The sequence below is a fragment of the Leptosomus discolor genome, chromosome 5 (genome assembly GCF_034619465.1).
Source record: "Leptosomus discolor isolate bLepDis1 chromosome 5, bLepDis1.hap2, whole genome shotgun sequence".
NCBI lineage: Eukaryota > Metazoa > Chordata > Aves > Leptosomiformes > Leptosomidae > Leptosomus > Leptosomus discolor.
In genome coordinates this window covers 78,291,008-78,305,974 of record NC_141395.1, presented here as the reverse complement: position 1 = coordinate 78,305,974, position 14,967 = coordinate 78,291,008, and the positions used below count along the sequence as shown (strand labels likewise).

The 14,967-nt window shown below is 38.2% G+C and overlaps 1 protein-coding gene across 1 annotated transcript; it reads right to left on the bottom strand.

The window, feature by feature from the left end:
* Positions 1–6,417: 6,417 nt before the first annotated feature.
* Positions 6,418–14,087, bottom strand: TMEM71 (transmembrane protein 71). Its single transcript, XM_086465917.1, has 8 exons — positions 14,075–14,087; positions 10,909–10,963; positions 9,622–9,834; positions 8,527–8,696; positions 7,852–8,031; positions 7,241–7,316; positions 6,678–6,727; positions 6,418–6,494 (listed from the first exon to the last, which is right to left on the bottom strand). Exons 1-8 carry the CDS (start codon positions 14,085–14,087, stop codon positions 6,418–6,420), a joined length of 834 nt encoding a protein of 277 aa, XP_086322043.1.
* Between the last annotated feature and the right edge of the window lie 880 nt (positions 14,088–14,967).

The following is a 14,967-nucleotide window of genomic DNA, read 5'->3' as shown; positions in this document are numbered from 1 at the left end:
CACATTACAAACAGAAGAATGGAGTTGAGAAAGTAGAAAAAGGGTCCCATCTGACATGCCTTCCCTGAGGAAATTCACTTTAGCACTTTAAAACATTACAAGTTTGTTAAATGTATAAAACAATGCAATACAAAATATATGTCATGACAACAAAAAGTTTTATAGCATTATTATAACAGTGCATTAGAAGTATTTTGAATGTCTGTTCACTCAGTCAGGATGTACTCATGTAAGGTGCTACAGCCCCGGCAAATTGATGTGCGTGGACAAATTTTAGCTGTTACAAAGCCACAGGTCAGAGGCTTAGCTGGTGGAAATCAGCTGATTAACACCCACTCAGAATCTGAACCTGTGTCTTTCTATTTATTTCCTATTAAATTGTAATTATTGGGTTTGTTGTTGTTGTTACCATTATTATTACTATCGTCGTTGTTGTTATAATTATCATTGTTGTTATTATTATTATTATTATATTCTATGGTGGTAACAGTTACTTAGTAACTGTAACAAATTAAGCTTTCACGTTCACACCAAAGTACCCATAAATCTTCTCCCAAAGAGCACATAATCTACAGGGCAGGACACAACCTCACGAATAACAAAGGCACTGGAATATATGCAGTCCCTAATAATTAGCTTCATTGTTGACAGCACCCTCAAAGACAGGAAGAAATGCAAACAGGAACAACTTTACTGATATGTAAATACCAGAGATCATTAGAGGGGAAAAAAGCAGCATGAGAAACTGTAGAAAAGGTAAAATATAAAAATATAAACACTTTATTTTAGTGTATGTGAAAACATACAAAGGTGTTTACAAAACTCTGCAGCTAATTTACTGAAAAATACACCAAGTAGCAGATTCTGCAGAACTGGACTAAATGGCCACACCTCTGTTCTGTACCGGTGTGGTTTATTCCATGTCATTGCATTAAAAGACATTAATGCTTGTATGGTTTGACTTCTATGAGCAATGCTTCCAGGATAAATACAAAACAGACTAGGAACATTATAAGCTAAGGGACACCATAAATATTATCACCGTCCTTACTACTCTTGCCTTCAACACGAACGTTCACGCTGTTAAGCACTATGTGATGTATAGTCAAGAATGACCCTGAAACTCATCTGAACACAGCAAGAAATAAAAGAGTATAAGACAAAGAGTAATGATAACAAATTAATAGTAACAAAAGGTATGAGATAATACACAAGGGGTTATAAATCTATGTCTTGAAATTCTTCTTTGATTCTCTTTTTCTAAATAAGGTGCTCTGTTAAAGTGGAGGAAGAGTTTAATCACTGGAGGCAGAAACATAAAATTCTAGTTGTCCTCTCTGTTTGCAGATGTGTCAGTTAATCATTAGTCAACAAGTCGTTTTACTTTGCTAGAATTACATTTCACCATTATCCTGGGCTTGATACTCTAGTTAACAGAACCTGCAAATACTAATTACCTCTGAAAGTCTGCATTTAAGCATTTAGGTTAGAAAATGTTGTCTTCAATTTTTCATCCAACAGGACTGAACATAAGGTATTGTTGTGCCTCCTTTCAGAGAAACTACACAAGGCTTGCTTGTGTCTCCATCGGAATAGCTGGACAAACAGCTGGACAAAGCTTTGGCAACAGCCACAGCCAACCGGTCTGGTAACTGAACACAACTTTGTTAATTCAACATTACTGAATATCGCGGAGGGCAGATCTTAACAGATGCCGAGCGTCTTATTTTTAGCCCTTGAACCCCAGTTGCCAAATTGTCCCAGAACTTCCCCCTCTCCAGAGCAGAGCAATTCTCATTTAGAGTTTATATTTATTCATAGACAGATTATAGCAATTCATTTTAGACAAAATTTTTGGCAAGCTGAATGAGCCTTTTCTTCACTAGTTTACAGTGAACTAACTAGTTTACAGTGAATTCAGGTTTTTATAGTTTTCAGCATAAAAATGCTTTGATGTCTGCAGGGTAATTGCAGTCTTAGACTTCTCTCTCAGTATAGGATTTAATTTTCCAGATTATTCTTCCACGATATTATTTAAACATTAAGTATTTTTATAATCCTTTAGTTTAAGAAGTGCACTTAGTAAAGGACCTGTTATAACTATCACAAAACTAGATAACACAAAATATTTATACATATTACACGGTGGTGTTTACTCACAGTTGTCTCCATAGTAAATAAAGAAGCAGAATTATTCAAGCGTACTTACTACAAGTAAATATGAGGATGAGTATTATAACTACTATTATAGTTACATAATACATCACTTTTATGAAGAAGAACATTCTATTGTCACCATTATTGAAACTGTAAAACGTGGTCTGTCTTCATATAAAGTCAATTTAATGCACTGGGAAAAAGTAAATTACTAAGCAAAATTGGTAATTTGGGTGAGATTTCCCTTTCTGAGCTCTTAATGCTGAGATCTTGATGCTTATCTTCAAAATATAACCAGCATACCTTTACTCTTTGAAAGAGAAATGTACATTTTACCTTAATTTCAAGTACCCTTTTCCTCTTTGCTTCGTTTGTTCAGATTTTCAATGCCAGAAATACAGCTACAACCTGCTTGAGTTTGGCTTAGACACAGAGTTGCACAGACAGTAGTGTTTCGGTTTGGTCGATTCTTTCTTCAACCAGAACTTTCGTTTGTGCACTTTTGCTGCAGACTTTTCAAACCCCTGTCATTATTCCTGCCAGCCTGATGATACCCCATGGGCAGACCTAGCCCTTCCACAGGCAGCATTTCACGTCTGATTTACCAGCTGGGGCTGCGCTAGCATTGCTTTTAGCACACCAGGGGACAAGAAGCAGCACTAGTTATAGAACGATTCAGTGGGCTATAGCATCCTCACACTTTATCATTGTTTTGTTGCACAGGAAGATGAAATCCATGTGTCCTAGCTAAACTGGCACACAGGGAGATATTTTAAGAAGCAGATTATTAAAAGCCTGGAGTCACTAGATAACAGTTTTTGGTTACCCACGGGTTCCATGTGTAATTTAGTCTCTGTTGTAGCAAAGATCTAAGCTGAAAAACAGGCTCAGTGTTTCCAAAATAAAGTTAATACCTGCAGATCTTGTATTTTTGTACGTGAATCCAGGTAATTCAGATTCATCATCACTTCTCCACATCCTAATTCCCAGTTTTGTGAAGAGTTCTTTCCTTCCAACAATATTTCTTGCTTCCTTTTTTTCTCTTTTCTTAATGCTCAGCATAAAGGCCAAAAGGCAGTGCGCACACAGGACACAATAAAGCTTCTGAAATATGTTACCACATGTACTCACAGCCACTATCCAAATCCATTATCTTTGACAGCATGTTGCTACAAGAAATTAATGTATAAAGTACGGGAAGACATAATTTTCTTATAAAAATGATTTAATGGGGATATCAAAACACTTTTTACCATCAATTTATTATTAAAATGCTTGCAGGGCCCCATGCCTACATAGGACTTAATTGACATAAGAGACTAGAGGTACAGCAGCTGTTTTGCATGACGGCTTTCAGATAGCCACCAAGAAGTATGACCTCACCCACCATTTGACCAAATAGAAATAAAGCTAAAATGAATTTTGAAATTTTTTTTAGGGAATATTTTGAAGGAAGAATACTAAAAAGTCTGTTATTTTTTTCCACAAGAACATGTGTAATGATGGCCATAAGGAGGTATCCGGTAGTTTAATGCTGAAGAACTGAGGAAAATAAATTTGAGGAGGAGGAAAAATGAAAACTGTTAGCAAACTCATTTTGAAATATACAGAAGTAACTACTCTGCTTTTAAGTTTTTATGAAAGGCAAGAGACAAGCTTGTTTTGAAATGCCGGAGGTCCTGTCTCACAGCATCCCATGCCCGTCTGTATTTAGTTTACACCTGCTAGGCAACAACTCCCAAGTTCTCCACTCCATCCTGAAGTACCTGCTTTGGTTAATATTGATACTGGCTTTCAAAATCAGAGTCAGCTTTCAAGGTCTGGTGCTGCAGCCCTTTCAGACACAGCCCCGCTGCCTTTCAGAAGTGCCATACCCAGCATCCACTGCTTGGCACACCGGATCAATAGGATCTATTTTTCATCATAGGCTTTAGTAAGTCTGCAAAGCGATCAAACGCCTGCATACCATGCTAAAATGCTCAGGGTGAACATCCTCTTTCTGACAACGGACTGAAAGGTTTTCCAGGTTGCGTCTGCAGCTGTGCAGCTGCTTTTAGAGCTCAGAAGCTGAACGGCACTCATCCAGCGAACTGGTGAACAAGGCGGTTTTATCCACACTATAAGGAACGCAAACCCAGGCACAGCTCCACTTAGTTCCTCCATCTCATTTTGATCTTTTCAAAGTAAAGAGATAAAGGAAATAACGGAGCTAGGTCTGGGATGGCTGGTTCCAAGTACAAATACATTAGTGCTCTTGTTTTAAGGGTCGTGAGCTGCACCGAAATTTAGAACTGCTAGATAAACAGAAAATGGAGATGGAGGATGAGGCTTGACTGAAAAAGAATAGGGAAGAGAAGAATCTATAAGTGTTTTCCAGATATTCTGGACTGATACTTGTTGATGCTGCTTCAGTCCTTCAGTGGAGAGGTACCAGGTTAGAGCAGTACAGCACCTGGCCCTACTGTTCAGTTTAAACTTGGAAAAAGGAGGACGTGCTTTGCCCGTTACTGAAAAACATGGTTTTTTCTGTGCTGAGGCACAGCAGTTGTTTAACAGCTTACACTCTTTAGCAACTGTTGTCAAACAATAAAAAAATATTTAATCCAAATAAAGAGGAGTATTAGACAGCAAAGTGGAGTAATTTGCAGTGGAAATTGGCAAGGGTCCTGCAGTTAAACCTTCTGTTAATGAAAAGTCCAGAGAACCTTCCTGGCATGCTTGAACCCTGTTTTGTAATAGGGCTCACCCCAAAACATAAGGAATTCTTTCTAAACCTAAACATACTCACCAATTATTCTTTCTTTCCAATTATTTCCTGCAGGGAAAAAATAAAACATATGTTTTTGTACATCTTAGTTTAAACCGTAGTTTGTTATAAACAGTGTATCTGTAGATCCTGGTTTGCCAAATTCACTTAAGCCGTAGGACTGCTTGTTTGAGCAGGTAACTTCTCACTGGTGATGAGCATAAAAGAGCTATTCTTTGTGTACCAGTGACTGAAAATCTCTCAGAGTGTATTTGTTTTCCTCTTGTGAAGAACAGCTTTGTTTGTGACTCAGGGCTGAACTATTCAGGAAGTCAGAAAGCAGTACTTTGGAGCGTGCGTTTGCAACACCCTAGTCCTAACCTGGTGGCCTTGATTTTACTGGGAATAACGACACAGTGACCAGGTGTAACACACCATCGTTGAGTATCCCAGGTGTTGTGCTAAAACCCTTGGGCGCTCAAAATCTGAGACTATCATTCGATGTGGCTTTCCAGGTTATGCCTTGTTGTTTCTAACTTCCAACATACTCAAATCAAAGGCTAAGAGGTCTGCCAGATTGTCTTGTTGCCCTTGGGATACACTGAACTCCTGAACCCTGATACAGTTTCAGAAACAATGTCCTTTTGGACCTTTACTTTCACCACAGAAAAATTCAGATAAACCAAAATCTTTTTATTCTTAGAAGATTTTTAGAGTTTATACACTTAGAAGAATTTTCTGCTGCATAAAAAGGGAAAGAGCGATATATTTATAAATCCAGCATATAAATACATGCTTTCAGTATGGAGGCCTATGTGTGAGCTTGCTCTAAACAAATAATTCAGACCTTCTATATATGTAAGTCTTTTTCTCCAGAATGATTTAGAAGCTACAGCTCTGTGCAAAACTCTGAAATAAAGCAATCTGAAACAGCAACATCAGCACCTTAAATCAACTTCTCAGACTGATTTAATACTTCTTTCTGAGACATTTATCAGACTACAGTACAAGCCAAAGGCAGAGCTCTGTCCTGAACTTAACGGTGCATTGGGTTAGTGGGACCAAGTCATATCAATGCCATAGTCCCTGGAAGGTGGTGATGTGGCTCGGAGCATAGTCAGCCGGTTTTATTTTTTCCAGTCAAAAAGAAAGGCTCGATTTGGTGGCCTGGGACTTCAGCACAAGGCTTGAAATCACACCTCTGGATTCATAGTAAGTTACTATCCTTGCTCTGTCTCTGCATCTTCATCTTATGGCATATTACGTGTATGTTCCTTTTTTTGCTGACAAATAGGTGTTACAACATTTATTGCACATTATGAAAAGGCAGTTTTTAAAAATGAACAGAAAGTTCCTATGAATACAATCGGTAACAGGAAAAGCCAAATCCTCCATCAATAACATCAGATCAGGCTTTCTATCTTTTGATATGAAAACAACAGAAGGAATCTCTCCTTCCTCTTCTTAATATAAAATTTCCAATTTCCTCTATTCATCACATGACATGGAGCCACTTACCAAAACTTAGTTGTTTCGAAAGATGTGTCAAGACTGAAGAAAGATGACACAGCAGCATCCTGGGACAAAAGAACTGTGAAATTTAAATGCAAAATCCTGCAACTGATTGAAGGTTACATTCCGTCCCCATATTCCCACATATTGCTCTTATGAGCATCAGTAAGAGCTGTGGATGTTCATCCAAGGATGGATTTTGGTCCTCAGATGTGACTTAGTAAAATATTGTGTGTTGTAGATAAAGAAAGTTTGTACTTACAAACTAAAATTATCAGCAACAAAGTGGCAGACAATCCTCCCAGAAAATATCTGAGAACATAACAATACCCATAAAGGTTAGAAAAAACCAAGGGATGCATATTGGGTTGATAGAGGTGAAGCCTGGGTGGGAGGAGGAGAGAAGGTTCTTGCAGATGAACCCTCTGAACTCTGGTGGGTGAACTGCAATTTGAAACTTTAAATCACTTAAACTATTGAAGATAATCTCCTAGAAATAAAGACCTCAGCATTCCCAGGCTGAGGGAAACACCCATATTGGTCACTCAGAAAGACATGGATCCCTTCGGATTCTTCTCAGCCTTACAAAACTCCTGTCCAAACACACTTGACAAAATAGTTTTCATATCTGTGTACATATTCCTTATTTTTGTTCATACCTATATAGCTCAGATATTTTCCTACATCGACTATCATGTGAAAATATATTTTCACAGTATGATATATCTAACTTTGAGAATGTGAACCTTAATTTATGTTTTATTCACCAGTCGAAATGGAGTAAGCATTCATGTCAGATTAACAAATAAAAGAAATAAAAATTACCTTGTACATACTGAAATGATTAAACACACGATCAGTGCAACCATCTGAGAAAGGACATTTCGCACTGTCCTGGATTCTAAAACAAAAAACAAGAAAATAATTTTCATGAGTTGTCAGGAAAGCAAATACATGACAGGAGGTGTTTGACTACCTTCAGCCTGTAAGCCCAGTCTCTTCAGTTTCTTTTTAAAAGAACTCATCTAGAGTGACTCAAAGCGGAAAACTAATTTTCATGCTCTGGGTGTCTCTCAGGAGTCTTTTTCCCCCACAACCATGGAGACACTGTGCCCTCCATGCTCTCAGAAAACAAGCCTTTCTGAATAATTGCCTGTTTCGGGTTTTGTTCCCATGCCCTTTACTCCATTTTCCTCTTCACTCTACTTTTTTTCTTTTTCCATTTATCGCTGAAAATCAGAGACGAATAGATGTGAGCTGGGAGTAGTGAACAAGTAAATACCAATTTTAAGATTTTATTATTTTTAATCAATCATTTAAGATGTATGTTTCCGGAAATAAATTCTATTCTGCAAGGGTCCATATCAACATTTTTAATGTGAGTATTTTCAATTGATTCTAAAACTGAAGCATATCAGAATAAGAACGTAACATACTTGCATTGCTCCAAGTCTCTTCATTTGCATTTATCATAAATGGAGAGCAGGATTTTGAAGCACAACATTGTTTCCCACACTGAAGAAATTCCTCATCTTCGGTGAGAGAGGCTCCATTAGACGCTGGAGTTTGCCTTTGTGGCACATGGCTATTATATTCACCAGAAAAGTCTGAAGCACCTACAAAAAGTGCATAGGTAACTGAGACTGCACAAAAGAAGAGCTCTGCGACTTTGTGTTAATGATTGGGGGGGCGGGGAGTAATTACTTAGTCACAGGGAGGTTTCCAAATTGTTAGGGGTAGGGAATTGGCAGGTTCAATGTACGCAGGAGAAAACATGCGGAGTAAAGACAAAAATGCGTAGAGGTAACACAGGGAAATTACGAACACAGCCAGGCGAAAGCAGACAGTGCCACATATTAATGACACCAGCGAAACATCACTGCTTCAAAATCAGTCTAAAAAATGCTTTTTTGACACAAAGGTCTTTGCGGACTCATACTCTGTTTTAATGCCAGGAGCTCAATTCACCACTTAGAATTCTGTTGTTCGTCCTTTACCTGCACATCTTGGCAGACAACCCCTACAAAACCTACAGAAAGAGATGCCCAAGTCCCCCTAAATATAGACTGTAATGTTGTAGCTTGATTACTTGGTGACTGGTCAGGGCTTACCAATATCACCCTGACTGGCTTCCAGTTCATTGCATCCATCAGGCCAAGGATCATCTGCATGGGAGGAACCCATATTGCTGAGGACAGTGCTGCTGAGCCATGAACTGGAGGCACCGACGTCAAACAAGCTGGCGAGAGAGCGACGGATTTTCTTCCTTCGCCTGAATACGCTAGAGAGAAAAGGCACATTGTCGAGGAGTAGAGTTAATTGTTCTTGTTGAGCAGGGCCCGAGCTCTACAGCTTGCAGGACTGACATGAAAAAAATAGGTTCTGGGTGTCCTTCCTAGATCTGTTCTTGACGCTGGGGATGTCACCAAAAATGACTGCCGCACACTGCAATAATGTCAGGGAATGTATTAGCAGCATGGCAGTGTGTCATGCTGTGGTGATGTTGGATTTTGTGATACCAGGTGATACGACAGTTGCTGGGCTCTGATACTGCTCTGAGTGGTCGCACGCTGCCTGTGAGTTTCGCCCTACCGTATCGCATTTGGTACAGCCTGAATCCACTGTACTTCAACTTTTTTTGAACCATGTTTTATATATCTTCCTAAACAGATGTTCTTTTGAAATCAAGAGAGATTCTTCTCTGAGTAAGAATTCCGGGACTAGACCTTTTTATTTATATATATATTTATATATATATATATATATATATATATATATATATATATATATATATATATATTTATATTTATATTTATATATTTATATTTATATTTATATTTATATATATTTATATCTTATATACATATATATATACACACACACACATATATATATATTTAAATTTTTCTTATTCCTTATCATGGTAATACCCCATTAGCAAAATGAGCTGTAGCTCTCCTTTACTGGACACAACTCCAATTACAGCGTCAACTGTGTACTGAAGAGTTTTTGGGTAGTAAGATTAGACATGCCTGAAAATCAAGTTCCTTCAATCACTTCACTCTCTAAACTCAATCAATTGAGATATACCCATTAAGAAGCAGTGCTGATCTTATGCAAATCAAAATGTAGACAGACACACAGATACCTCCAGATAAGTCCAGAGATTGCCCACATTGAGTAAAATCTGCATATATTTCACTTACCGAACTAAATTCTCTTTGTATTTAACACTTGTCTGGGATGGTGTCAGTGTTACGTTGCCCTCTTCATCAGACAGAAGACTGTCTTCTGCCAAAATGTAATAACCATTAGAAAGCAGTCGAGGGCTGCGGCGATATGTGGAAAGGGAGCCTGTCAGAGGATTTGTGGAACAACACTCACAGGCAGGGTCATCGTCCAAAAGGGCACAAGCACAACTGAAAAGGAGAAATTAAACCCTCGAACTTAGTGAATGTCTAGACACAGCAAACCCATGATTTAATAGTAACAAATTTACATTACCAGCTGATGGGGGCTAGTAATGACATGGATTTAAAATATGTGAATATAATGATATTATTTCTGGACCTAGGGGGTTTCAGCGAGCTAGCGTGTGCCTGCACCACACCTTCCAGAGCTTCAGATTACAGGAGGGCTTCAGGCCAGGTGGAGCATTTCGTGAACGCATGAAGCCAGCTTGAATTGAGAAGCGCGTGGTGCATCTCTGTGGCAGTGCTCTTGGCCAAGAAGTCCTGCCAGATCTACGCCTACCTAGAGCTGTCAGGGGTATTCCAGTATTTTGCTCCTCTGAGTTACCCTGCATGGTACAAGCCTGAGTGCCTCTGACCCAGGCAGGATTTATTTGCTTTTTATAACCTAGCCATATTTAACGAAGATTTAAGGATCCATGGCTTTTAATTCTCACAAATCCTAGAATACCGTGCAGACAGAACAACATGGGATAAAGTCTACACATGGTGATAACTTCATTCAGCACTGAAGTACAATTGACTTTGAGATGAAATATAGCACAGAAAAATAGATGAGATGGTACTTAAAATAGAAGTAAGTAGGGGTAGAGGTGAAAAAAGCTAAATGTTGTGGACATTTTACTTAGCTCAAGTAAAATTTGATTTATGGTTAGTCCTTTCTCCTCAACGTCTTTGAGTTCCAAGTGGCCATGCAGTGACATCCATGGAAAGAAAGGAAGACACTGCACTGATTCAGTGGCTGACATGGGTTTCAGCAGCAAGTTTAACTATCCTTTATGGCATGTCACAGAGGGATACCCTAATTTCAGTGGAGGGAAAAGCAGATGGAACAGAGATATTCCAAAACCTTGTAGTTGCAAAGCCAGTGCTTCCAATCTCCATAGCAGTACTTCTGAACGTCTATTTAAAGCAGTAATTAAATTAATATCAGCACTACAATTCTAAGTGGTTCAATAGGGACTGTACAAAATCTCTAACAAAATAAAAATAAAATTAAACAAGCATGATTTTCCTCAATACCTTGGAAAAACATGTGAGAGGCTGCGTCTATGTTCTCCGTTAAATGCTGTTGAACCTGCAGAGGCAAAGGCCAAATAAGGAGTCGTTATCAAACGTACTGACAGCTCAAGCAGTTGATAAGTCTTCACTGGCAAGTACCTTGTGCGTATCAAAAAGATCGTAAAAGAAGCTAAAAAAGAAAAGGAAATTAAGGGAGAGACTAAAGGAGATAAAACAGATGAAATAATGGGGAAAAGACATAGTGTTTATAGGAAACTCATCTCGACCAGGACAACACAGAATCAGAGCCAACCATGATCAAATACTTGTACTCTACACAGCTTACAACCTCGAGAGAAATAATTATGGACACAAATGCAATAGCTGCAGTAATTTTAATGGTATTTTCTCAGAAATCCATTTCATGCCAAAAATACTACATGTACTGGCAACAGATACAGAGAGGAATGGAAGAGCCAGCATTACCATTACAATGTATTTTTCAGATGAAAATTGCAGACGTAGTGCAACAGGCATAGGGACAGCGACAGTGACAAAGACTTGACAACAATATTGTGGCAGGAGACTAAGGAAATAGGATTTGTCTGGATTACCATGGTTCAAGTCTGCAAAGTGCTGCCAGATGTTGAGCATCTGACAGAATCCATCTTACAAAATATGAGCAATGGCTATCCATAGGGAGAATTTGTATCTGTTATTACACAGAAAGATAAAAGATATGATCTTTCCCTATATCACCCTGCCTCTCCCATATCTTCAGAGCATCATACTCACAACACAGTTAATAAATGCCCATCGCTCACCCATGAGCGGAGACAGGTCTAGAGAGAATTAATTTTGTGTGTGTTCAATTACGAGCTGAGACAAAGAAGACATGAAGGTTGGTGTTTCCACTTTGGTAATCTTGTCTATCCTCATTTGGAGCTCAGTTGTCAGTCACAGCCTGGATGTGAAGGCTGACTGAGTCTTGGGACCAGACAGGGTCCCCAAAGGAGGGAAGGAAAACCTTACAGGTTATTTTTTCCAAATCAGTCCTATTACACTGCTCTCATACATACTGGTTCTCCTACACTTTGAAAAAAACAAAAACCATGTCACTTTACCATGAGAAAATTATGCTCTAACCCTTGCAAAAACAACTTAAGGAGGAGACAACTGAAATAAACTTGGTGGAGGTAGAAAGAGATCAAGCAGCATTGGTCAGAATGCTACATAACAACCGGTACAAAAAGTGAGAGCGGTGCTGTATTTCATAAACCTTTTTTTTTTTTTTCATATACCGTCAGCTCCTGATATAATTTCTCTTATTTTAGGCAAAATCATGGTTTTTAATTGTGCAAAAATATTATACTTAAAATCAAAAAATTCATCCAAACTCTAAAAGAAAATACAGGAAGAACTCAGCAGGTGGTGTGTGGGTCTGGATGTGAACTAAAACCTGCAAAATCCAAATTCTTATCAGTCAAACAAAATCCACTTCACAACAGATATTTTTTTCTTTTTATCAAAAGTTCAGATGAATTTACATGCTCCTGGTGTCGACGCAACATGTGATATTCCATCCATCTTTAAAAGGATTGTTTCATACACCTTGGGACAACAGGCAATATAGATTATCTGTAAAAGAGTTTTAAAAGAAACAGAAGTAAGTTTTATTTTGTCGTATGTGAAAATTAGGCTGTGTAAGATATCATCAGTATATATCATATTGTAATATTCTCACTTAGACAAAAGTGATGGATTCTAGGGCAAATTTGTTTGAAAAGGGATGCAGACGTATACCTCAGCATCAATTATACCTACTACAATTCTTTAGTAACTTGAGAGTGAAACTTTCCAGCAACCGAAACCCCCAACAGAGCTGTACTGCATGTGATTTTCTCAGTTATGATAATACAAAGTAGAAACCACTAAAAAAGAATAATTTTAAGAATAGTAGCTTACATATGGGTAGTGCTTTCATTAGGAAGTGTTGACACATTCTGATCAAAGTGGCAGAACAAACCACGGTCCTTCCGTTACTAATCTGAATTGTCTCATAAATTTGCAAAGTATGTCTCTGCAGGACACGGTTTATCTGCCACCCTCCGCAAAAGTAAAATTTAAGGTAAAAAAGAGTATATAAATATATTTATAACAAAGAGTGAGAGACAGACACAGGCAAATGTATTACTGGGGAGGCGGTGACTTTCTTTTGAAGGACAGTTAATAAGCAGTTATAATTTGCTTTCAAACTACTTTAAGTAATGGTAATATCAAGCTTCTGCAAACAGTCATAGAACAGGCAGTCCAATGGATTATTTTGGTACCCTTGATCACAAAAATTTTTTTCTCATGTGTAAATGAAGAAGGTTCCTGAAAATAATAATTCAACCAGTGCTGGAGAAAGCATGGAACATCATGTTGTAGACAACGCTACACACTGTTCTGCTTTAATATTCAGACCCATTTCTGGGCTATTAATAGCATGAGAAGCTATAGTAACAATATAAGCAAGCCAAAACAAAGCATCTCAACCACCACTGTACAATGAGGCAGTAGTATTATATCTGTAGTCCACAAAATGAGCATCAATACGGAACGTTTAAAATATGACATGTGAAAAGGCCAAGAGCTTTAAGAAATCTCACTAAAAGTGAATCTGAGGTGAACGTGGCAATATTTAATGTCAAGAATCCAAATAAAAGTTTAAGGCAACAACCCCCCTTGAATTTCAGAACACCCAAAAGCCCATGTCCTAATAGAAACAAAAAGTCACTGTCCAAACCAGTCAGTTTTAATCACCTTTCCATCCGTTAACAAAATTAATCTGTAAGACAATGATGCAATTAGTAGCCAGCAATCCCATGTCCATGTTTACATTCTAAATATTTACATGAGCATGTACTAAAATATAGTGCTAACTATTAAAATAGCTGAAGCCCGGGCAACCAGTTTTATTCTATTGTACCTACCAAACCCAAGTGCCTACAAAGAGAGTTTTAAATGTTCACACATATCAGTCATTTTTGAAGAGCAGTCTAGTCTTTTCTCCCTGCAGGTAAGGATAACAACATTCACAAAAATAACAAAACTCCCTAAAGAGCAGTATAGAAATTCATCTAAAGCTTAGTTATTCCTCAGCTGACAAATATATTAAGAGATAAATGTGTAAAACCTTCCAAACCTGGAAAATCCATTTCACTATTAACACATTTACGCAAAACAGTTTCTCATCATCAACACGAGAGCCTCGGAGACGTGAAGTGGAGGGTGCTCCTTCTGCAGCTTCCCGCAAAAGATGAGCCCCGCGCCTTCAGCCAGGCAGGTCTGCGAAGGCCCCTGTTTCCTTTTGAAAACAGCCTGTGCAATCAGCGGCGCAGAGGCAGAATGAGGTCATGCTTCCTGCACAGTGGCCTCACACCAGAAGCATTCATTTTCAAGAGCAAACCGACGATTACGACGAGCCCAGTGACTGCTCTTGCAGGCTGCTGCGAAAGGGAAGATGCACTACAAACAGCATTTCGCTCCGACAATGATACGCGCAACAAAGACAGAAGCTTTTCTCATAACGTGACGCAGATTTTTGTGTCAGCTTTACTTTTTTTCTGCCTCACTCAGAAAACTTTACAGTGGTATAGCCAGATTACTCCTTTTGTTGAAGTACTCGTGAGCGTGGCAGACTTTGATGTAGGAAAGTGATCCAGCTACCAAAAAAATCCGTAACAAGACATTTTGCAAAAGCACTATTATACAGAAGATGCATTTGATGAGAGTTCAGAGTTGTTTAAGTTTCAAAATCATATTGCAAATACATACCATGAAATGTTAAGATGATTCCTTTGAAAGGAGAAAGGAATAAAGCCATTGATAAACATACTTATTGTTCCACTCTGTATGTTTCACACTCTGTAAGGTATCAATTCATCATACCTTAAAGTATACAAAAAATATAAAAAGTATAAAAAAGCACACAAAAATAAAGTATACAAATAAAGTCAAAAACACGTAAGAGAAATGAAGCCTGGATAAGATGTCCTGGCAATCAAAATTATTTGGCTGTAGAACTATTACAACAAA